The sequence below is a fragment of the Mesoplodon mirus genome (genome assembly GCF_964341445.2).
Source record: "Mesoplodon mirus genome assembly, chromosome: 9".
Taxonomy (NCBI): domain Eukaryota; kingdom Metazoa; phylum Chordata; class Mammalia; order Artiodactyla; family Ziphiidae; genus Mesoplodon; species Mesoplodon mirus.
In genome coordinates, this window is record NC_138985.1 from 41,282,422 (window position 1) to 41,307,524 (window position 25,103).

The window sequence follows — 25,103 nt, forward strand, 5'->3', positions numbered from 1 at the left end:
CCGCAAAAAAAAAAAAAAAATACAGAACCATATGAAGAAAATAAAAACTACACACACGTACCCCCAACCTATAGACAGACAGACAGACAGTTAGATAACCAAACACCCAGATAACTAAAACCTTGGGAAAGAATTAGGGGCTGCTACATACACTAAGGGTTCTTTTCCTTACGGCATCACATGGCCAGGAAGGAAGGCAAGAAAGAAGAGTTTTCAGGTTAACTAAAGTTATTAGGAGAGAAGATGACAGTACTATACTCTAAGGGTAAATGAGAATTATTCAGGAAAGGATGCACACATACACAGATGTGAAGGAGAGGAGGCACTTGGCGCTGACTCACGGTTTACTTCAGCCCATCCAAGGACACGCATCTGATCATCATTAATGGGCACACTGCCCTGTGGAATGCAGAGGTCACATTTCACATGCCAACAGGTTCCCACTACCCCTGCACTCCAAATAGGAACTGAGTTTGGGTGGTGAGCATGGGTAATGGGGTGGTAACTACACATCATTTAGCTTGACCTGCCAGGTGTGCTCGCCAACTCTTGTAACACATTAAGCTTCCCGTGTTGCCCAGCTAGGAACGTATGCAAAGGAAGCATCAGCTCATCAGAAATTCTGAGTCTTTGGCACATGCTGGTGAATACCACAATATATGAAACTGACAGAGAAATCCATTATTCCTTAGAAAAAATTCTGAGGATTTGCGGGTAATACACACAGATAAAGAGAAAGAAGCTGCCATTTTCTTGCTAAAAGGAAAGCCGTTTCTTTGCCGCATCATTTCTCCCTCCTAAGGTGCTGACCACTGATCTTTCTCATGATGCAGCAAACTAAGCGAAGGCCAAGAAGGATGCGAAGTATTTGAGGGAGAGATCTCATTCCTCCTCAGCATTTAACAAACAAAAAACAAACAAACAAAAATCTTCCAACTCATTTTAGTAGGGAAGAGATAAATTATTCAATTACTAATCCTGTGACAGTAGGGAAAAATGATCCATACCTAACTCCGAAATAAATTCTAGCTTCTACCAAGGTGCATATGAAAAAATGTGACTATGAAAAGGCTCAGACAACAACATAGGTAAATATAAAACTGATCTCGGTTTCAGTAAGGCCTGCCAAAGCATAGAATCACAGGAAACGCATAGAAGAAAGGCCTGATGGATTTAACAATATGAAAATGCAAAACTTCTGTACTATATGAATATTACTAAGTTCAAAAAGAACAACCATGTAATTATCTCAAGAGAGGCTGCAAAGAAATCCAATAGGTAGATATTTCCTTGACGATATACATCCTGAGTCAAAAGCCAACATATAATGTAATAGTGAAACATTAGAAACACCTTCTTTTGTAGATTTGCCAATGCAGTGAGGAAGGAGAACGGATAAACAGAATATTAGGAAAGACAAAATATCATTATCTGAAGGCTATATATCAACCAACTAATAGAAAATGATGGATGAGGCAGTAAGGTAGCTGGTTACAAAACTAAAAATCAACAGTTCTCCTATATAGAAACAATACACCAGTAGAAAATTTTATGAAGGAAATAGTCCTTCTACAAAAGCAATGTGACCTTTTATCATGAAGATTCAATTCTCCCTAATTTAAAAAAAAGCTTTCAGCAGGATTTCAACCAAAATTTAAATAAAATGTGTTTAGAATCTGACAAAATGATTCTACTGTTTATCCAGACATTAAAAACATGTAAAAGCAACAAAGAAAACCTAGATAAGGGCAATGAAATACTAGATACGAAAAAGTATAATAAAGTCTTCATACCTTACATAGTACAGAGCTGGAATCAGTAGGAGTAAAAAGAAAATAGAATAGAGGATGTGGAAATAGACCCAGTTAACATGGCTATCTGGCATATAATAAAGATGGTCCTTTAAATTAGTAAGGAAGAAATACATGGTGTTGAGATAAAAACACATCTTTTGGGGGGAAAACAAAAGTAACCTGAAACCTCTCGGCTCACTCTTTGTCATAAACAATAATAAATATATTCCAGATGTAGCATAGTTTTAAACATAAAGCAGGAAAGCATGTAGGCCCTGGAAAGGCTGATACTGCTCCTATTCTAAACCAATTTCCAATTTTATTCATAAAAACTTTGTGACAAGATCAAATATTCACTTCCCCATACTCCCTGGTAGGTGGAGGTGACAAGGGACACACTTGTGATCAGTAAGACATCAGCTTCCTTCCCCACTCTTTCTTCCTACCGGGAATAAAGACCCTACTGCTCTCATCGTGTGATCATGAGGCAGGAAGCAGCAGGGTGGTCACTGGCGGGAGAGAAAGATGGAAAAGCACGGCTTTGTAAGGGGATTACTGAGCTAGTCTGGACTCTGACATGGGAGGGAGGCTTTCAGGAACTGTTCTTGGACATTCTCTTCATTTGTAGCCCAAATGAGTTCCAGTTGCTTCTAGTGAGAGTTTTTAAATCTTGGAGAGAAAAACACTTTCCTAAATATGTAAGAAACCCCAAATCCATAAAGGCAAACACTGATTAATCTAGGATAAAAACTTTAAAAATTTTCCAGAGTTATAAACAAATAAACAGACATGTACCATATATACATTTAAAAGATAAATGACAGAACAGGAAAAATATCCAACACATATATATAAGCCTAATCGCTTAATATGCACAGAACTTATAAACAAAAAACCATGTACAATTCAATGGAAAGGTGGGCCCTTTATGATTCAGCCTCAGAGGTTACTCAGCATCACTTCTGCTGAACTATACCCTACTCTATTAGCTGAAGCAGTCATAAGCCCACCCAAACCCAAGAAGAGGGGACCTGAATCTCACCTGTGAGTCAGAAGAGCATCAGAGAAATTGCAGGCACAATTTAAAACTGCTACAAGCTGTAACTACTGAATTTAGCAATTCCCGTGTTAAGAATTTATCCTACAAAAGCAAGCAAAGCTGTGTATACAATATGCATGTAAAGGACGCTCATGCTAGCATTATTTGTAATAGTGGTTGTCAAATTGCAGCATGCTTCAGAATCACCTGGAGGGTTTGTTAAAACATAGATTTCTGGGTCCCACCTGGAGTTTCTAATTTAAGAGTTCTGGGGTGGGGCTGGAGAATTTGCATTTTTGAAAAGTTCCTAGGTGACGTTGATTCTGCTGCTCTGAACAACAGACTTGGACTGCTGCTGATTTATTACGTTATTGCCTCAAATTCTATTATTGTACTTATTTTCCCATTTCACAAAGAAAATCTGATCCAAATATATCGCAATGGAACAGGGAGAAATCCCCGGCCTTGTGACAACCTGGCCAACAGATGCTTAGTCACATTTTTGATGGGCAGAAAACTCTTTGGGCAACTGAACCTTGAATTCTGATTTCTAACCTCAGCCCAGAATTGCTCAGTAAGACCAATGTGGAATTTGAAACAGGAGGGTGGAAAAGAATCATAGTTACTCTATTCCTTAACCTCCTCAACAGAGGTATATTCACAGCTAATGCCACTTCCCATCCCTTCCTGCGTACTCCAGGCTTTACAGGAGCCGCAAAGTCCATTCCTAACTTTATTTATTTATTCATTTATTTTTTGCTGCGTTGGGTCTTCATTGCTGCGTGCAGGCTTTCTCTAGTCGTGGCGAGCAGGGGCTGCTCTTCCTTGTGTTGCGCGGGCTTCTCATTGCGGTGGCTTCTCTTGTTGTGGAGCATAGGCTCTAGGCGTGCAGGCTTCAGCAATTGCAGCACGCGGGCTCAGTAACTGTGGCACGCGGGCCCTACATGGGCTTCAGTAGTTGCGGAGCAGGGGCTCAGTAGTTGTGGTGCTCAGGCTCTAGAGCGCAGGCTCAGTAGTTGTGGCGCACGGGCTTAGTTGCTCCGTGGCATGTGGGATCTTCCCGGACCAGGGCTCGAACCCATGTCCCCTGCATTGGCAGGAGGATTCTTAACCACTGCGCCACCAGGGAAGTCTTCTGTTCCTAACTTGACAGGTGTGGAATACTAGAAGGAGTAGCAAAGTAGTAACTTTTCTAGGTTACTAGGCATTACTATACTAGGAAGTCTCAATTTTCCATATTAGCATTTTACATTGGCTTTCTGCCATGAGTTTGGAGGGGCTTCTTGTTCTAATACTTCATCCTTCTTTTTTTTTTTTTTTTTTGCAGTACGCGGGCCTCCCACTGCTGTGGCCTCTCCCGCCACGGAGCACAGGCCCCGGACGCGCAGGCTCAGCGGCCATGGCTCACGGGCCCAGCCACTCCGCGGCACGTGGGATCCTCCCGGACCAGGGCACGAACCCGTGTCCCTCGCATCGGCAGGCGGACTCTCAACCACTGCACCACCAGGGAAGTCCTACTTCATCCTTCTCGCTGCTCTTATTTGGTTATATTATATTCCTATATGCTACACCAAAGAATGGAGTAGTCTCTGCGGAGGAACCGTGGGTTGAGCCTCAGATCATCTGAGTGATAGGCCATAATTATTTGCCCTGAAGTACTAACATAATAGTCACTTCCTTAGCTCAAACTCTTCCTCTGCTCCCTTAATGATTTACAAAACCCTTGCTTCACCCCCATTTACTTTCCCAGCCTGATCCACCTGGTTCTTCCTACAGGAACTCTCCATCCCAGTCATTTAGAGCTATCTGGGGTTTCTCCAAATATGCACCGTGCATTCCACCATTACTCTTATAGAAATGCTATTTCCTCTCCCTGAAAGTTCTTCCCCACCCCATCGCTTCCCCATGAATTCCAAGCCACACCTGACACACAGCACATCACTTCCTCCAGGAGGGTCTAGTGCCATTAGGAAGGATGCTGTACGCCTCTGGAATCACACGGCACCCTTCACACTGGTCCCATGCTACCATTATTTGTGGTGTCTCTTGTCTCCTGTAATAGTGTAAGTTCCTCAAGGACAGAGACCATGTTCAGTTCACTCGAGGAGTGCAATCTGCTCAGAGCAATGCTTTGTAGGAGCCCAGCATCACGGGACACTTGAAGAAGGTGCCTTCCGGACACTCATGGAAAAATGCAAATGTCCTTTCAAAATGAATGACTGGAAGTCCTTACAAAATGAATGAGTGGAATTCAAACTTCTCATATGAATTGCGAAACAGAACCATAGCAGAGTTCTAACAGCATGTTTAACTAAATGCAAATAAAGCAAATGTTACTTACTTTCAGCTGTAGTCGCACCCGGGCCAAAAAGAATTTCCAACAATTTTCTCTGGAGTCCACCATGCCCAGACCATGAACTTCATTACGAATTCCAGAAATTATCTTGTCTACATCTTCATCACTGAACAGATCAGGGATTTCCCCTGCCCCCAAAAGAATGAGTAGAATTATTAAAAGACTGCCACAATTTAAATTTTATACATGACTTGAAATGCTTTATAATACAAAGTTCACCTTTAATGATAAAGAGTGTGAAACAGAAACGCAATTGTTCTTTTTGCATTTACAAGACACACAACCCACTGAGGACAAGCTATGACGAATCCACCCACTAAACTCGCACATGTCGGAATAACATTTACTTCACTGAAGGCCTCTCCAAGGCATCTCACATCCGCAAGCAGACTAAGAAAGAATATATTTCAAATTAGTTAGGTTTATAGGTTTCTCCCCAAAGCATGCCCCAGCAAACATCTCAAAGACAAATTATCTCTATTTAAAGTTCACTGAAACTACAGATCATTTGTCTTTGGGGAAGATCTTTCATGAAATGTGTTGATTTAATCACCTGATGCCAGAAAGTCGTTAATCAGCACGAGAAAGCTCTCATCTAGAACCTGTGCATCTGTCAGCAGGAACGCAGTGGGCATGTTCTTGGCTCCGGTTCTGATGTACAAATTGGCAAGATCTACCTGTAAGGAAAGGAGGCCATTATTCACGCTGTATTAAAATGCTGGTGTGACGTTGGGAGTGTGTGTGCGAGGGCTAGGGAGAACTGAGGCGCTACAGTGGGAGGGCTGTGTGCTGTCCTTTCCCCCGTTTACATATTCTTTCCTCACAGTGACCATCTTCTTACGGGGGCAAACAGCATGACGTCACCTCCATTTCTGGCATATAATGATGAGTATCATGTTTGTGGCCTAATGGAGCCCAAGACGCAAATAGGCTCCTGAGAAACAACTCCTTTCTATTCGAGTAAAAGTGAATGTAGTAATGCCACTGTCAAGCAACGCAGTTAAAAGAAGTTTTTGTCTCATTTCAACAGCTGTCTACTTCATTGGCTGGTGACTTATGTAGTTAGTTTTATTTAGTAATATTGAAAGCATATGGTTTGTTTGTTTGTTTTGCTTTAAAATAGCACTTGCCACAAACTCTAAGTACTATTTTGTAAGTACTGTTGTAACTCAAAAGCAAAATTTTAAAAACACGTCAGAGCTTCTTGACTGTGTTCCCATCATATTTTATTTTCATAATCTGATCCAAAGTGGAAGAAATCTCTTCATGCTTGTAAAAAAAAAAGTATCTTTTTCCGCCCCCCCGAAATCGTATGGGGCTATGAATACTGCTGATTATCAAGTATGGTCAATGCAAAAGAAAAAACATGTTTGTGTAAGCAAGTATTTAATAAAATATTTTCTGAGCCAGTTCTACAGGCTTATAGGCTTATATACCTATAAATGTTGGTAGCAATTTGCTACTACTAATCTGACCATGAAGGAGAAACAGCCAACTAAATCCTCTAAAGAGCTTTCCCCCCTCTCCATGGATGACAGGAGCACTTATATCCTGGGGCAGAAGGGGCGCGGGGATGCCCATCACTGTACTTACCCGAAGTTCTTGGACTCCAAAGCCTTCGGTCAGAGTGATCTGGAAGACCTCAAGGCTGCAAACATGGGCTGCCAGGCGGGACAGGCTCTGCTTGCCACTGCCCCCCACTCCAATCAAGAGCGCGTAACCCCGAGGAGCCCGCAGGATCCGGCTGATGCGACATCTGGGGAGAGAAGGCACACCCCCTGCAAATGATATCCAACGAGCCCCGGGGCCATGTCTGTTTCATTTTTCACATATTTAGATACTAAATTCCGATTTTCATGTCAGACTTTCCGTCCCTGTTCCTTTAAACAAAGATGCTGCCCGCGTCTGCCCCTGCATTGCTTGCCTAACAAACCATCCTGGCTAATGACATCTGGACCCTCACCGCTGTATCACTCTCCACCAGAAGAGGACAGAAAATGAAGACAAGGCCTTTCATCAAAGCATCACACTTTCCTGATAAGCAAAAAAGATCCTAACCTCACATCAGCATCCACGTACAAGGACATCAAAGGGGGAATATTTGGGGGCCAGAAACCTTTGCTGTAGAATTACTGTGGAAAGAATGGATTTGTTCAAACCGACACACACCTCACATGTGACTTGCTTCATGCATTTTAAACACCTGCCTTTTTATAGGATTCTTAACGTCCTTTGCACTAAAGCTTTCCCTGTGCCTCGAGCTGTCTAAAACATTTACTGAAACTGTTAGAATCCCAGAGTTAAATTTCCGGCAAGGTCAACTAATCCCTTGTTCTATATTACTGAAGAGATTCTGAATGCTTAAACTTTTGATACTATTGCTATATCTTACAGTTAGGAATAAATTGGCTTTAACATGATCAAAATATGAGTTTGGTTGAAGAAATTTGCCATAATTATGTCATAAATATTAAGAAAAGCAACAAAACAAAATATAAGCATATGGAAACCCAAATGCAAAAAAAAAAAAAAAAAAAACCAAACAGAAAACCAAAAAACCACACTGTTGTATTTGTTCTCAGTTGTTTTCCTGAATGAATTTAAACTTCAAGCCCTGAATGATCCACATAGATGTTTTTTTTTTTTAAAGAGCGATTTTTGAAAAAATGAAGTTGGGGTCACTTATACAAGGACCAACACATGTGAGCATTTCCTGAAAACCTTCAATAGCTGCAAAGACAGGTTATTTTTCCAAGCTCAGCCATCTCATTACATTTTATTTTACAGGACCACACAACAAAACCACCTTGGGAAAGCTGCGAGGCTACTCTAACATGAGTGACACCCCAAGTTACAAAGCAGGTTTGTCATTTCATTTTAATGTGTGCTTTGAGGTCTGCACCTCACCAGAGTCTCTCAGTGGCAAAAGTCCCTTTCTACAACTTTCAAGGACACTCTCTGAAATCATCTCTGATTCTGAGTAAATCAGCTTCTAGCTCATAATCCCTGATCAAAGTAATGGCTTTCCCTTTAGGTCACTGAGAACTCTGTGTTGAAGGATTAGAGGGGAAGGTTCTTCAGCGCCAATGGGACATCTCCTCCACCCGAGCCACGACAGATGGTCAGCGTATACTAACCCAACCAGCAAGTGTTACTAATACCTCACTTATCACCACGGTCAGAGATTCTAACTGAAGCTTCCTGTCTGCGTAATCAGAGGATTGCAACTGCAAAGGGATCGATAAAACAATCAACACCTCACATGCTTATAGTAACTGATGATGGGGAGGCCTCCCAAGTTTTTCTTAGGCACTTGGGCTCAACATTTTAAGGGGGAACTCTTCTGAAAATGGAATTCTCTACGTTTTTTGGGTCTGTTTGAGTCGCCTTCCTCACATACTTCCTTCTTTCTTGATTTCTTTCATTATTTTAATCTTTGCCCAAATATCACTTGTTAGAAAAGCCAGTGTTATTCATTGAATGGCCTCCCCCCAAATTCATATATTAAAGTCCTAACCTCCAGTACCTGAGGATATAAGCTTATTTGGAAATAGGGTGATTGAAGAAGAAACTAGTTAGGATGAGGTCATAGGGGAGTAGGGTGAACACCTTATCCAGTACGACTGGTGTCCTTATAAAAAGGAGAAATCTGGATACAAACACACACAAAGGGAAACTGCCACGTGAAGACTGGAGTTAGGCTGTCACAAGCCAAGGAACTACCAGAAGCAAGGAAAGAATTCTAGAACAGATCCTCCCCAGCACCTTCAGAAGGGAGCACAGCCCTTCCAGCCCTTCAGACTTCTTGCCTCCAGAGCTGTTGAGACAATAAATATCTGCTTTTCTAAACTGCCTAGTTTGTAGTGTTTTGTCAGAGCAGCTCTAGGAGACCAGTACAGCCACTGAGAAATGATGGTGACTAAGAGAACAGGATTGGAAGGAAAGATGCAATCGACTTCCCACATGGCAGCAGCAACGGCAAGCTGTCTAGACTCTTCAACAAATCCTGTCATTCCCGTGCTAAACTCTGACCCAAAGCTTCTCACTGCAGTTAGAATGAAATAAACACCCCCTCCTCTGGTCAAAAGGAAACACGCTGTGCACGTGAGGCCTGTGCCCACCTCCCCATCTTGTCACGCACTGCTCTCCCCACTTCTCCAGGATGCTGCCACAACGACCCTCTGTCTGCTTTTGAACGTTCAGTCTTGAGGCCACATGAAATCTGCCCATACCTAGAATGTTCTTCCTCCAGAGCTTTCCATGCCTAGCTCCTGCGTATCGTTTTGATCTCACCTTAAATGTCACCTCCTCACATAGATATCCAGTCCCTCTTTGGGAATCCACAGGTTTATTTCTCAGAGTCAATCAATTGTATTCCTCAGCAGGACATACCACTTTCTGCCATTTTCCTCACTTGCTTATTCGTTCATATCTTTGTCCCATCGCATCACTAAAACATAAGCTCGATTAGAGAAAGAACTGGACTGTCTTTGCTGCTGTCTCCCCAGTACCTCAGGCAACGTCTGACAGCAGAGGTGCCACAGACAGTCGCATAGTCTGTGCACTGCACAAGATGCCCAGGCTAGGAGGTCAGAGCCTTGTCAGCCATGCTCTACACCAGGAGAGGGGCCTTTTTCTAATTTTCTGCCCAGAAAACATGGCCCTCCTTTTTTTTTTCTAATACGCACATAAGTACTGAATAGGCTGGCAATGTTTCTCTTTAGCACTAAGTAGGCACTCAATCAACATTCTTAACCAAGGAAAATCAGTTTGAGTCCATCCTGTCTCTGCCACTTATGAACTTTAAGGCTTTGAACAAGTCACTTACCTTCCTCTTTCTTAATATTCTTACCTAGCAGAGGTACAGTAAAAGAAAATGAAATTATGGCCCTGATGGCACTTCAAAAGGTAGTGTACCTATGTAAGACCTTATTATTAAGATTGTGACATAATTTATAGAGACACTTAATATTTTTTAAAGGATCCATGACACCTAAACCTATTATTATTTATTTATTCATTTATATAAAACTTATCTACTATTATACAAAGAATTATGTTTGATATTCTTGTATTTGCTGAATGTAAGCAATAAAAGCTCTTAGTGACCTTCTCTGAATCAGGCCCACACATTCATAGTTATATAAACTAAGAAGATTTGAATGACTTTTTGCAGAAGATAATTTTCTCATCTAACTCAGATTATCAATTACTTTTCTTTAATGTAAAAGTCAATTTCCTTCCTACATATGTACATTCTTGAGGTCTTCTACAAGTTGCCTCTTGCTTATGACATGGTAAGTGGCTGCATTTACTGGGATGTGACATATTCATGTCATTTAAGAGGGTTGTGGCTTACCTGTTTTTCTTCTTGTGTTGTCAATCAAGTTTTTTTTTTTTCATTTTTTGAGGTAACATTTGTTTTTAACATTATTTAAGTTTCATGGAGACACTTAGTTTTATACTGTATGGCAAACAAGAAGTAAGAACTGATAGTTCCAAGTATTCAATAGATCACACTGAACTACAACAACAATTGTGGACACCCAGCCATTTTTACTTTGTGGAAAAGCATCACAGCCAGTCAACTCACACATGTTGCATGGCGTCTTCAAATAAAACAAGGTGCATGGCGGCATTGAGTTCGTTGTAGTTATCTAAGGCTTCGGTCAGAAATGTCCTCAGCACCTCCCAGTCTCTCATCGGCAGGTAACACGGGTCTTTGCTGCCATTAGCAAAATGGCAGTAGATGAGGGGCTGTTGAAGCAGCACATAGCTGTCTACACCCTGCAGGAGGAGGAAGAGAAAGACACGGTCATGTCAGTCTCCAGAAATGATGCATCTGGAGGCAGAGTGGCCTATGCAGGGAAAAGCCTGCAAATCAAACCATGAGTAGGTGGGTATGATGCTCCCCAGTACAGACCAACTGCATTCTGGGGTCACAGCTGTTTCAGCCAGGTAAGCGTATGCACAATTCATTCACATCCTTATCCCATTTCTGTCCCAATGCCAATTTGTGCCAGAGCAAATAGTGACCTCTGGCATTCATTTACTTACTTCAAAATATTTACTAGCAGTTTCCAGCATGTTTTTGTGAAACAAATTATGATCCTTTGTGTCTATCAGTTTGTCTCCATAAACACGAGAAGATTCATGAAGCCACAAGCGTATTAAATCATTTGGACCCTTTAAACACTCAGGAGAAGCAAATAAAATCCCCTACAAGGCAAGAGTGATAAATATTAAAACTTCAGAAGGTGGTGGCATTCCAAGATAATATTTCCTTTTAACGTTTTCTTTAACTGTGTACTGAATTTAGCAATACACGGAGTTACAGGAAGTATTATAAAGAGTAGTACATACATATTAGTAGTTGTACTCTCTGATAAGCAACATTTAAAAAATTAACTGTCATTTATACCCATTTTTAGGAATGCAGCTAAGACTGTACTTCAAGAGTCAGCTTAGGAACTAAATACCAGATTTTAGAACTTGTACCTGCTGTCTTCAGTGAATTAAGTTTCCAAAACCAGAGTACAAACAGCAAACATGAAAGTCACAGGATGATAATATTTTTTACTCTAAAATCCTGTGATATCATTTAATCTAACCCGTTCATTTCACAGATGAAACATATGAGACCCAAAGTCCACTGCCTGAATTCACCCTTCATGGGTAGTCAAAGCATTTTTATTCCCCCCTTTCCTCAACACTGTCCTTCATACCTTGGATTCATATAGACCCAGTCCTCCTGGAGAGAGTCACTGTGCTCTGGGCTTATGGGACAACACCAAGGGAGTCATAGAGACTTAGCTGCAAAGGCTAAACAACTGGTTGATACCAGGCGTAGCTGAAAGACTGGATATGAACTGTGAGCAGACAGGCCTCTCACCCCATGGTCTCCCTTCCCTCCTAAGATCAAAAATCTGCTTTGAAACACCACTTTATTGAGCACAGTCTTTCAGGCAGGTGCTAGAAATATCGAGATGAAAAGGAATGGTCCACGTTCTGAGGAAACTTTTGCCTAATGCAGTGTGAGTTTTGAAGCAGTTGTGGAGTGATTTAGAAAGGAGGGTTATAAAAGTATAAAGAAACAAAAATCACCAAATATAAAGAAGTCTCATAAAGTTTTCATATTCAACCAGTTTACTACTTCTGTCACAAAAGAACTTTGAGCCATAAATAACTCTTCAACTGCTTTTACTCTACCAAGTAGGCCACATAAGTTGGATATTTTCAGAATTCCAAAGTTTTGAATTCCTTCTTTGGAACTTCCTTTCTAAATCATATACATGCACACTGTCCTTTTACCAGATAAGCAAGTTAAGTGTCAATGCCAAACCAAAATAATCTAGGATTTTAAGAAATTATAATTTCTCTTGATGCATGTTTAAAAACTGTATCACATACATATTAAAAAATGACAAATTATCCCTCTTACTTGCACAGAAAGAAACACTCAAATATTTATATAGAATAAATGAAATAGGGAACTAAGATTTCTACCTTAGCTTCTGTTGCTAAGTCTCTAGCAATCTAAGAGGACTCACTACTCTCACTGACAAAATGGGACTAATAAACCTGCCATACTAACTTCATGGAGAAGTTTATGGTGGAAAATGAAAGAATACATGCTCAAGTACGTAGCATAGTTTTCGACTAAGTTCTATGAATGAATGCCATTAATATTGCTATAATCAGTGTTCCACTCAAGACACATCACACAGAGCCACTGAGGTACCTGGAAGACGTTTGACAGGTCTCTCAGATTAAAGAGGTAGTGGAATTTAATGGCTGTGGGTAAAAAGGTGTGTGTCATCATCTGATGGAATGCGATTGTTGCCTGTATCAAAGGGGGGCCGCTCCTGAGAACTGACGGACCAAATGCTTGCTGCTGGAAATGGAAATTCAGGATTTGGCTGTAGATGGTGTTTAGTGCATCCAGGGATGGAAAGTTGAATGCAAACACTGTGAAATGTCTCTGAAAAGAAAAACAGATATAAGAGTTGCATAAAATAGAAAATGTAATGGTACCAGTAGATTACAAAAAATGGGGGGGACCTTATTGTTTCAACTCTTCCTGTATCCATGCCCATTGCCATGTAACTTGGTAGTGCCTTCCACTCTGACTCTCAGACTTCCCATAATACTTGATCAAGGCAGCAGAAGGAGGTAGAAGTAACAGGGTACCAGTCACTGTCCGAGGCTTGTGTGTTTCCACTTGCTGTCTTAAGGCTCTACCTCTGCAATGAATTCTACATGCCTGCCAAAGGATGAGAGACACATGACACAGAGCCACGTTGTCCCACTCACAATCACTCTAGCCAAAGCCACCCTGAGTAGCTGACAGTTAACTCCCCAACATGTGAACAAGTCCAGCCAAGATCAGCAGTCACCCAGCTGAGCTTCAAGTGACCACTCATAAACTAGTAAACAACACTGACTGCTGTATGCTGCTGTTGTATGTACGGTGGTGGTGGTGATGGTTATTCAAAAACCTACATGCACTCAGAAAACCTGAACGTAAATATTTACTGTAGCTTTACTCAGAATTGCCAAAATGTGGAAACAACCAAGGCATCCTTAAATAAGTAAATGGATGAACAAACCATGGTACATCCAGACAATGAGTATTATTCAGTGATAAAAAGAAATGAGCTATCAAGACATGAAAAGACATGGAGGAACCTTAAATGCATATTTAGGCTAAGTAAAAGAAGCCAGTCTGACAGGCGTAGAGAATGGACTTGAGGACACGGGGAAGGGGAAGGGGAAGCTGGGACGAAGTGAGAGTAGCACTGACATATATGCACTACTGGATGTAAAACAGATAGCTAGTGGGAAACAGCTGCATCGCACAGGGAGATCAGCTCAGCGCTCTGTGACCACCTAGAGGGGTGGGATAGGGAGGGTTGGAGGGAGACGCAAGAGGGAAGAGATATGGGGATATATGTATACATATGGCTGATTCACTTTGTTATACAGCAGAAACTAACACACCATTGTAAAGCAATTATACTCCAATAAAGATGTTAAATTAAAAAAAAAAGAAAAGAAAGAAAGAAGCCAGTCTGAAGAGGCTACATACTATATGATTCTAACTATACGACCCTCTGGAAAAGGAAACACCATAGAGACAGGAAAAGGATCAATGGTTGCCAGGGATTCAGTGGTGATGGGGTTGGGGCGGGGAGGGCTGAACAGGTGGAGTACAGGAGATTTTTAGGACAGTGAAACTACTCTATGTGATACTTTAATGACCGATACCTGTAATTATACATTTGCCAAAACCCACAGAATGTGTAACACAAAAAATGAACCCTAATGTAAACTTTAGACTTCAGTTAATAATAACTTACCAATATTGGCTCATCAGTTGCAACAGATGCAGCACACTAATGCAAGGTGTTTTTAAATGGGTCACGGGGAGTATATGGGAACTCTCTGTACTTTCAGCTCATTTTTCTGTAAACCTAAAACTGTCCTAAAAAGTCTATTAATTAAAATAAGCTTCCATGCTTCACCAAATGTCCAGTAGAACCATACATTCTAATCTTTACCCAAAAGCACTAAGAATCAAGATCTACAACGTGTGAGTATGATATTCAGGGGCTCTTTGGAGGAGAGCAGTATTCAACACCCTACCTGTAGTCTAGGATTGATAGTGAAACTGCCCACCATCGGATTCATGCAGGCAACATACTGACAGCTGTGGATTTCTTTAAGCATCACTTTCTGTCTATCATACCTGCAAGACAGAAAACAGAACCTTAAGTCCCAAACCTCAAAATGACAACAAACCCCACCAATCCATAAAGGACTTCACAAATTGTTTCTTTCGATCTTTACAATCGCTCTGTGACGTTGAGCTTGTTAGCCTACCTGAGAGACATGAAAACTAAAGCTCAGAAAACTGAAGACTACACGGCTCCTTTGATGCCAGAATCAACATATGGAGCCAAATCAATAGGTACTATTACTGCTTATTGATTCTCATGTGAGTCTGGTTAGAAACACCCACAGCAAGACTGGGGGATTGCAGACTGCAATGCCCAGATATTACCAGATAGTTACATCCCACAGAAAATGTCAAGCTTCTCCTAAGTAACTGAGTGTGAGTTAATGCATTAAGGAGCTTAACGCTTAAACTAGACAGTTTACGTTTCTAAGATACTTTTCAAGCCACTTCTTCCAAAGATTCAAAGCAAACCTATTCCATTTAAGATGAGCAACAGGGGATGCAAAGTGAAGCCCAAAAAGTATCACAGAAAATGCTCCTCAGAAGAGGAAGAAACTGGGGTAATTCCATTTTTTTAAAAAACATCTTTATTGGAGTATAATTGTTTTACAATGGTGTGTTAGTCGCTGCTGTATAGCAAAGTGAATCAGCTATACATATACATATATCCCCATATCTCCTCCCTCTTCTCTTGTGTCTCCCTCCCACCCTCCCTATCCCACCCCACTAATTCCATTTTTAAATGTTTATCCATAGTCATAATAAGTAGATTTTGGTAGAAAATACAATACAGACAATCGCTTACCAGTGACCATAATCAATATGCTGTCGAATCAGAGTGTGGGGCTGAACAGTGCCATATAAGTCCACTGCAGGCATATTCATGTCATCGATAAAATAAACCAGTCTTTTATTTCCTCCTGGACCATAGTTACGACCAGCTTTTTTCTCTAGAGGTTTCTCAAGAATTCCTGAAACCAATGTATAATTCTGTCCACCAAATAAAATGTAACCTTCTGCTTACATATAATAAAATATAAATATATTTATATATAAATATAAAATAGAACCTTAGTCCTTTTTTCTTTTTTTTTTTTTTTCTTTTTTTTTTTTTTTCTTTTTGCGGTATGCAGGCCTCTCACTGTTGTGGCTTCTCCCATTGCAGAACACAGGCTCCGGACGCGCAGGCTCAGCGGCCATGGCTCACGGGCCCAGCCGCTCCGTGGCGTGTGGAATCTTCCCGGACCGGGGCACGAACCCGTGTCCCCTGCATCAGCAGGCGGACTCTCAACCACTGCGCCACCAGGGAAGCCCCTTTTTTCTTGTTTTTCCTCATCCTCTCCCCATTTCACCCACTCTGTGGCTTCAAGTACCATTTCTCTGCAGGTTAATCCCAGAAACATGTCTCTGTTCACCACCTTCTATGTCACGCTCTCCTCGAGCTCACCTTGACTCTCCTTTCCTAGAGAGTCAATATCTGCAGCGTGATGTCACACTGGCCATCACATCTGAGACCACACCATTGCTGACCTTTGCACCTTCCTTCCCTGTACCTATTGTAAAACACGAACCACTGCTGGTCCACCCAGAACCTGGTGAATCAGTCCTTCTTTATCAAAATAGAGTCTAGGGACAGCTCAAGAATTTCTCACACCTCTCTTCTTGGGCCATAGGGTGCAGAAGTACAAGAAAATACTGTATGTAGACGTTATCCTGCGTATACATCAAATTACATTTCTTCACACGCCTATCTGACTTTGTGTCGGTGTGTTCAAGAGAAAATCATGAGTATAGAAAATCTTGAACAGTGTGGATCTGAGATGTAGCATCTAATTACTTGCCTACTCTCTAAATGGACTATAAATAGCTTGAGGACGAGGAACTATATCATGCTCATCTCTGTATTCCTGATGACAACCACAACAAATAAGTAACTGTTAAATGAACAAAGGAATGAATGAATGAAGAAATATACAATGAATAAATTAACAAACCCCTCTTCCAAGCAGCATATCTGCATTTCCAAATGCTTGCTGGACATCAGTTCCTATTAGCCATTGGCACCTGGACGTTTGGCCAATACCATATACGCCTGTTCCCAAACTCAATTTAACATCTTCCCCACTCACAACCCATCTCTTCTTTTTAGCCTTCTGTGCTCCTGTTTATAGGATTAACATCTCCCAGTCAACCAGATGCAAAGCCTGAATTTAGTCTTTCCCTCCTGGTCCCTGATTGGCCCAACCACAGCCTGTACATGTCTCTTCCTTTTCGCCTTTCCCTCTACAACTCTAGTCCAGGGCACCATTTCATTTGGCTAGCACACTGCTCAAGGGGACTGGTCTCCCCACCACAGACTTGTCCTCCCAAAGCAGAGCTTGCACCTTGTCAGTTCCTTGCTCCCCATCAATGGCTCACCATTTCCTACCATATGAAATATGTTCTCTTCCACTTGCATCTCAGCCCTCTCTACAGTCACAGTGACCAGCCATCCCAGGTTGCCTGGGACGATCCCAGTTTTAGTACTACAAGTCCCATATCTTCCCAGTCTTTGGCAAAGTAGACAACTGGTCACTCCACCTATAACATAACTCCAACCCACCACTCCAGCCTTTGCCCTATCTTCTGCCTGACCACTATGCTTCAGTCAACTTAGAGATTCAATTAATGGAATGTGTCCCACAATTTCCTCTCTTTCATGTCTTTGCTTAAGCTGATTCTTCTAGCCTAAGTCCCCTTTTTGCCTGCATACCACCCCATCTCAAAGGTCTGAAACCCTTTCTTTAGAGTACACTAGCTCTTTCTATTCCTCATGCTAATAGGCAATGTCTAAATCTATTCATGCCTGTATCCCTTCCAAGAATTAGCAAGCTGAACTTTGTTCAACTACTGAATTGCAGCCCTAGTCTTCCATTTACAAGCAATAAAGTGATCCCTTCTTCTGTGTCTGCAAATGAAAAACATGTATTGTACGCAGTGTCTGGAGAGAAAGTAGATAAATCATACATATTTGCTAAAGAAATGAATGAAAAACTTCTGAGTCAGCTTTTTAACTGTTCCAGTCACAACGATGAAGAAGACAAACTTGATTAAGAAAGAGATTACAGAAAAATCGTTCTTGGCTGAGTTGATGTCCGTGATAAGAAAATATGTTATTAATCTCTTCACTGATAGAGCTGAGAAAACAGCAACAACACACACAACAAGAAAACACGTTCAGGGCAACAGGTTTCCTACAGTAGTGGACAGAAGGGAGTTCTGCTGCCCCCATACAGCACAGCCCCATTGCTGTGCTGGCCAGAGTGACAGAGTTACCACTATCAGCTCTTTATATCGATATCAGTGCTTATCTACTTCTCACATCTACTTCATGTGCCCTTCCAAACTCAGAATGCCCAAAATGTATGCGGTTCCTTTGATTATGCTGACACATGTATTCAACAGTTAAAAATTATTCTCATAGCTCTTCTAAGATTTAACTAACAACGTGGGGCCTGTCATTTCATCAATACAATTTGAATGAACTTCCCCCTAAATCAATCCCTTACTTGAAAAGGTAACCAGTGCACTCTTCCTGTAGTATATTCTTTTGTTGCTAGGGCTCCGTGAAATTGATTGAAGCTAACCAAATGGTTTAGAGGCAAAGCAATGAACACTGTTGATGTAAATTCTTGCTGTTCTATATTCTATAGAGTAGTGACCCAAATAAAGCCAGGAGTGATATGGAAAGCCAAAAATCACAATATTTAAACAAAGGATATTTAGCCAGAATGGTGATAAGTAAAAATACATCCTAAGCAAAATGTCTAAAGCCTAGAAAAAGTAATCATTTCTTTGGGCTGCATGTTCTGGCCTTGACAGTTTCTGATCTCTTGTTTCTGAAGTATAACCAGGAGGAACACTTACTCTGCAGAGCTGCCGATGTTGTGTAGTAGTTGAAAGGCACATGGGACACGATATAAGCCTCTGAGAGACCTGCTAGTATGTCACCTACAAAGACTGTTTTTCCCACTCCAGCGTTTCCTACCAGCATCAGCGGCTGTCCTTGCTCAAGCAGCAACTCTATGAAATATTGAAGACGAGTTGTCTCTGATGTGTGAACCAGAACTCTCTAGGGGGAAAAATAGAATAAGAGAAAGATCAGAGAGAGAGGCATTGCAAAATTTTGTATCTGAACCAACATAGTCATTTTAGAATTGAGACCAAATGAATTCTTAGTTCTAAACAGCCAGTTAGGAGAGATCCCACTTAATTTCTTGTTTTGAATGATCAATTCAGACATCACAGCTTGAGAAGAGCAGCTGGGTAGTGCCATCAAAGTGCCACAGCAGAAGCAACTGATTTATTTTTTCCAATTAAGAGCTAGCACCAAAGGCTCCCTATCACAGAATACCTACACTCTGCCTAACCTTGTGTTATACATACAAGGGAATGTAATAAATGCTTAAGAAACTGTCCACCACTCTTTAGGAGATAATAAAGCATGTGAAAAGCCAAGCCATATATAAAAAAAATTGGTAGCAATTCCTGGGCCCAATAAGATTAATGATTAATGTGCAAAATGATTAGGCACAATCCACGCTAAAGGAATTCAGTGCAAGGAGAGACCAGCTTGGAGGAAACAGGCATTAAGTGAAATATTCACAAATCCAAAGCACTGTTGAAACTTACTGTGCATTGTTTTGTTAAAAATTCTCATAACATGTTTCTGTTTTGAAAATTGAATATTTATTTAGATGCTACATTGTTTCACCAAAAATTAGAGGTGGCTTACAAGAACAAAATAAAACGAAGAATACAAATAAATAAAAGCCAGACTCAGGGAACAGAGACTAATATAAAAGATGAGGAGAAGGGGAAGCAGACACAGACACGCAGGAAAGAGAAGCCTGCATGGTGATTAAAGAGAATTGAATATGTCTTACATTTCTTGGTGGCCAAATTAAAAAGGCGATTAAAAAAACTACTTGCAGGATTTATATTGCCCATAAGAAAAACGCATAAACTTTGTAATAAGGTTCTTCCCTACATGGTTAGCATATACTGACTGAGTATTTTATAGATCATTCAAGATCATCTTCATGATGATGAGCATTTCCTCTAGGACTTCACTTGAATTCAGTGATACTCTCAGGACCTGCTGAAAGGCACAGACTATTCTGTGCTACATTGAACAGTCCTAGATGACTTTTTAAAATTAGACTTGAGTTCTATAACATTTTTTTCCTTTCTTGCTGCTAGTTGTCATCCTTTGCTTTTTAATTTGGCTATTGATATTGGCTCTTTTGTCCACACATTAATACCAACAATTAACACCTACTGAGAGCTGAGTATGTGACAGGTATTATGCTGAGCCCTTTGCATGCATTGCATCCTGTGACACTCATAACAAACCTATGAGGAGAGTTTTGTTATCATTTCCATTTCAGAGATGATGAAGTTAAAGCTTAGAGAACATTCATAACTTGGCCAAACTCATAGGTGGTAGTACTTAGATTCAAACTCAAATCTGTCTGGAGCCTGCGCCCTATCTTACCTACCACACAGAACGCTCTGCTGAGCACGGACTGTATACACATTACCTGATGTCTTGCTACCTCTATTTCTCCATATGTAAAAAGGCTAGTAACAGTCCCTGCCTTAGAAAATTGTCATAAGGATTAAATTAGTTAACCTATGGAAATAAAGCACTTAGAAAAGGTCCTGATATATTATAATGTCATATTAGTATTTGCTACTATTATTGGCTCAATATGGTTCTCCTCTAAAATGTTAAGAGGCTTTTAGTCAAATAACCACATTTGGTGCATCTGTGTATAAAGTAAGACTATGAAGTCCTGATAGGTTCTCTGTTGAATAAAATGCATCACTGATAAGGTGCGTCAACCTTGTGATACCACTTTTTTGGTCATATGTGTGTGTGCGTGTGTGTGTGTTTCTTTTGGTTAAGTACAAATCCTCAGCTTTCAACCAGCTAGATAATACTGTTAGGTAGCTGAAGTCTAGAAAGGCTGAGCTGAAACAGAGATGTCAATATCTATAAAGCAGATGGAGCAGACCTTGTTGGTTGCCTCCCAGAATCCATCTGTCCACTTCTTCCCTCCTGCCAGAGCCCCACTTTGTTCAAGTCTCTGCCCCTCCTGCACACAACCTGACTCCTGCAATGGTGTGATGATCGTCAGAGCTTAACCTCATTACCCGGGCCTGAGACTGGGTTAGAGGTGGCATGTGACCCCTGGTGAACTGGATACAGGGGGCAGTCTGCTCTGGGGCTTCTGCAAAAAGTTTCTTCAGTCTTAATAAAACATATGAGAAAGTCTTCTTTCCTTCTAACTTGTTTCCTTCGAACTCCTGGGACCACTAGAGTCACCTTGAGATCAGGAGGGATACCAGTCTTCAAGTGAGGCCAGTGTTAAGGCGAGAAGATCTGAATCCTTGGTGATATCACCAAGTCATAAGGCCTTCCTACCTCTGGATTTCTGCTTTGTAAAATGATAAGTTTCCTCCTGGTTAAGTGGTTATAGGGTGAAATGTGTCCTCCCAAAATTCATATGTTGGAGCCCTAACCCCAGTGTCACAGAATATGACTGTATTTGGAGATAAGGCCTTTAAAGAGGTGATTAAGTTTAAATGAGGCCGAGAGAGTGGGACTTAATCCAATCTGACTGATGTTCTTGTAGGAAGAAGAAATTTGGACACACTTCAAGATGGTGTCCAGGGATGTGTGTATACAGAGGAAGGACCATGTGAGGACACAGCAAGAGGTGGCCATCTACAAGCCAAGGACAGAGCCTCAGGAGAAACCAAATCTACTAACACTTCAAACTTGGACTTCTAGCCCCTAAGACTATGAGAAAAATTAATTTCTGATGTTTAAGCCGCTCAGTCTCTGGTAGTTTGTCATGATATCCCTAGCACACTAATACAAGCAGAGTAGGCCCCTAATTCAAAATGACTGGTAAAACGGAAATGTGAATACAAAGAATACACATGGGGAAATTGCCATCATGTGAAGATTTGAGGAATGTTGCCACATTGCAAGGAACACCAAGATTTCCAGCAAACCACCCGAAGCTAGGAGAGATTTTCCCTTACAGCCCTCAGAAGGAAGCAATCCTGCTAACACCTTTATTTTCAACTTCTAGCCTCCAAAACTGTGAGACAATAAATTTCTGTTGTTGAAGCCACCTAGTTTGTGGTACTTGGTTACTGTAGCTCCAAGTAACTCACACTGGATTTTCTTTTATTTCACACTATCTGCCTCCTAATTAGTGTAGAAATCACCTATACGCATTTCATATGGCACTACTTGAAATAATAAGCTCCAAAATCAGTCAAAATGACATGATTTTGAGAAAGAAATATAATGAAAAGTAAAACAGATTGAGGCAGAATTAGAAGATGGTTAAAGAATAACTTGATATATAAAAATGTAGGATAATTTATAAACAGTTAAAAGATGATAAAGATTCATTTAGATTTGTGAGCTGCCATGTGAATTTGAAAATATGAGTAAGAAGATCAAACATTCATTTTATGGCTTGAGGAGTAAAGGAAAGAAGTTATATGTGAAAAGCACTGTTTAAGAAATTCACACTAAGGTCAGAAATAAGACTCACTAAACTAATAGAAACAGGCTCCCAATTTTTATAAAATCACACAATTTTTCTAGGAAAATCTAAAGAAAGCTGTTACCACAGAATTAAATTGAAATAAATAAAAAAAAAGAAGTTGTAGAAATATAGAAACCATCCCACTAATCATTCCTATAACTTGAGATTCTTCTCTCCAAGGAAATATGTTATACGCTGACCATACCAACAGTAATTTATTGATCAGGGAGGGAAAAAAAGACTGCTCAAAAACAAACAAACAGGGCTTCCCTGGTGGCACAGTGGTTGAGAGTCCGCCTGCTGATGCAGGGGACACGGGTTCATGCCCCGGTCTGGGAGGATCCCACATGCCATGGAGCGGCTGGGCCTGTGAGCCATGGCCGCTGAGCCTGCGCGTTCAGAGCCTGTGCTCCGCAATGGGAGAGGCCACAGCAGTGAGAGGCCCGCGTACCGCAAAAAACAAACAAACAAACAAGGCTCAAACCAGCATCATGTGGCTTGAAGAGCACTATGTTCCCCACACCTACCTGCAGAGGTGCCTCTGGATCCATAGTAAATTGGGGGATTTTATCAGCCCAAGGCAAGAATTTCTTAGTTTTGTGGTCCAGATAATAATCAAAAATTGTTCCCTGGGATGGAAACTTCACTGCTTTCATCTCTTTATGCCACCACTGACTGAATCCAGCTTGACAACCAGAAACCTAAGGAGAGCAAGAGAAATTCTTATTGCAGACTTAAGAGTAATTTTGAACACACAGAAAGCCCCTGCAAATCTGGCTGATCACACAGTGTCTGCAGTGTACAGACTCATAATTACAAATGGGATTGAGTAACTGACCCAAGAAAAAATAAATAACTAGAAGGAAGCTATAATGAATGACAATACCATCAAGGCAGAAAACTATAATGGCCATATGTCCATCAGGTACAAATTTTCTGGAGTAATTATGAACTTAAAGAACAAGGTAAGCTTAGATGAACCTTAGATGACCCCGAGGTTATTCAATTCAATAATGGGCTATCATGCAAATCACCATGCTGTAAGACAGTGGTTAGCAAATGGCGGTATTGATTTCTACCAATATCTCCATGAACTGAGGGTAAAATGAGGAAAGTAAGAACAAAGGAATACTTAAAAAAATTAGTAACATTATTGATTTAAATACTATTCTTTGAGCTTATAGCCTTCCTGGAACTTTGGGCGTTAAAATATCCCTTCCTTTATAAAGCTATGGTGATAATAAATGGTCATTTAAAAATAAATGCCCTTATTCAGAAAAGCAGACAGTTGGTAACCCTATTTCATTCCTCCAAATCATTATTGAAATGTTGCTGGTCTTTGAAATTGGAAATCTGAGAAGCTCTGCTATGAGGGAAAGAACTTGGACTTGGTTTTCTAGCACAGCACAACTGAGTGGTCTAGCTGAAAACTCCACAAATTCCTGCCCTAGAAGAGAATCTTCCAGAGAAGATGACAGCGTAGGAAACAGGTTCTCCTTGCTAGAAGGTGCTTGTTTTTATACGATGACAGGTACAAGCCCTTTGCTGCTAGATTAGGGTTTGGAAAATGGAGGAGGGGAAATTCCAACTGTGTACTAGCAACTAACAACCCCTTCTGTATCTACAGGATGATCTGGCCTAGACTCTTACATCCACAGGATGAGCTGGCAAAGTGAGTTTTGGTGAGCTCTAAAAACACTGTGCATGGTCCATTGCATTCAGCAATCTCACTTATCTAAGATTTCAACTCCCATTTTTCTCCAGAAGAATTCTTAAACTTGCTTTTACTTTGGTGTCCTTATGTCCGTGGACTACGGCCCACTTTTTGTACGACACTATCTCACACACACAAATAGAGACAGACAGGATGGCTGGAGGATAGGAGAGTGTGGTCGGGGCTTAGAGGGGTGATCAGCCATAGCAGGAAGAGCTGATCCCATCACTTTCCAAACAAGCCGAGCTCATATTCCTACCCACCACCACTCATATGTCAATGAGTTTAGGTTCATTTCAGTTATGTTCAGATTGGTGTCATGAGATTTTTTTTATCACCCTATAAAAGTTGGTCTGAAATCAAGTTCATTCAGAAGGTATTCCTTATCTGGCACCATTCTCTGTAGGCAGGATACATACGACTTCTACTTTACATTAAAATTTGTTTCACCTAACTGCTACATCAGCAAAGTGGTTTTGATGACACATTTTGAATCATTCATTCACTCACTGAAATGCATTTTGTTCTACAGTGGGGAAGAAAACAAATAGGGTTTCTGCCCTCATAGAGTTTATGGGAAAGAGAAAGGGGGAGCCATGAGGAAGCATGGTGCGAGCAGAGGTGAAGCCAATAAAAAGACAAATAAACAGGCGCCTTGAAAGTCGACGCTGCTGGAAGTGAGAGAAATGGGTGAATCTATTTTAACTGGATGTTCAGGGAAGCCATCTCTGAGAACAGGCACATATTAGAGAGAAGACCATTCCAGGAAGCAGGAAGAGGTCAGCATGTGCAAATATCTTATGGTACGAAACAACCTGTGTTCCAGAAACTGGCTGGTGCAGCTGGAAG

General features: G+C 40.9%; 1 protein-coding gene across 2 annotated transcripts in view; it reads right to left on the minus strand.

The window, feature by feature from the left end:
* Positions 1-25,103, minus strand: part of DNAH11 (dynein axonemal heavy chain 11) — a gene marked incomplete at its 3' end in the record, with an annotated part of 310,916 nt that overhangs the window by 121,818 nt on the left and 163,995 nt on the right. For both annotated transcript variants that reach the window (XM_082632325.1, XM_082632326.1), the window contains exons 45-54: positions 23,068-23,241; positions 18,834-19,038; positions 15,733-15,898; positions 14,834-14,936; positions 12,930-13,169; positions 11,246-11,407; positions 10,782-10,975; positions 6,782-6,944; positions 5,742-5,865; positions 5,174-5,316 (exon numbers count right to left, since the gene is read on the minus strand). In XM_082632325.1, coding sequence (XP_082488451.1) covers positions 5,174-5,316; positions 5,742-5,865; positions 6,782-6,944; positions 10,782-10,975; positions 11,246-11,407; positions 12,930-13,169; positions 14,834-14,936; positions 15,733-15,898; positions 18,834-19,038; positions 23,068-23,241 — 1,674 coding nt within the window. The remainder of the gene's footprint in view (positions 1-5,173; positions 5,317-5,741; positions 5,866-6,781; positions 6,945-10,781; positions 10,976-11,245; positions 11,408-12,929; positions 13,170-14,833; positions 14,937-15,732; positions 15,899-18,833; positions 19,039-23,067; positions 23,242-25,103) is intronic.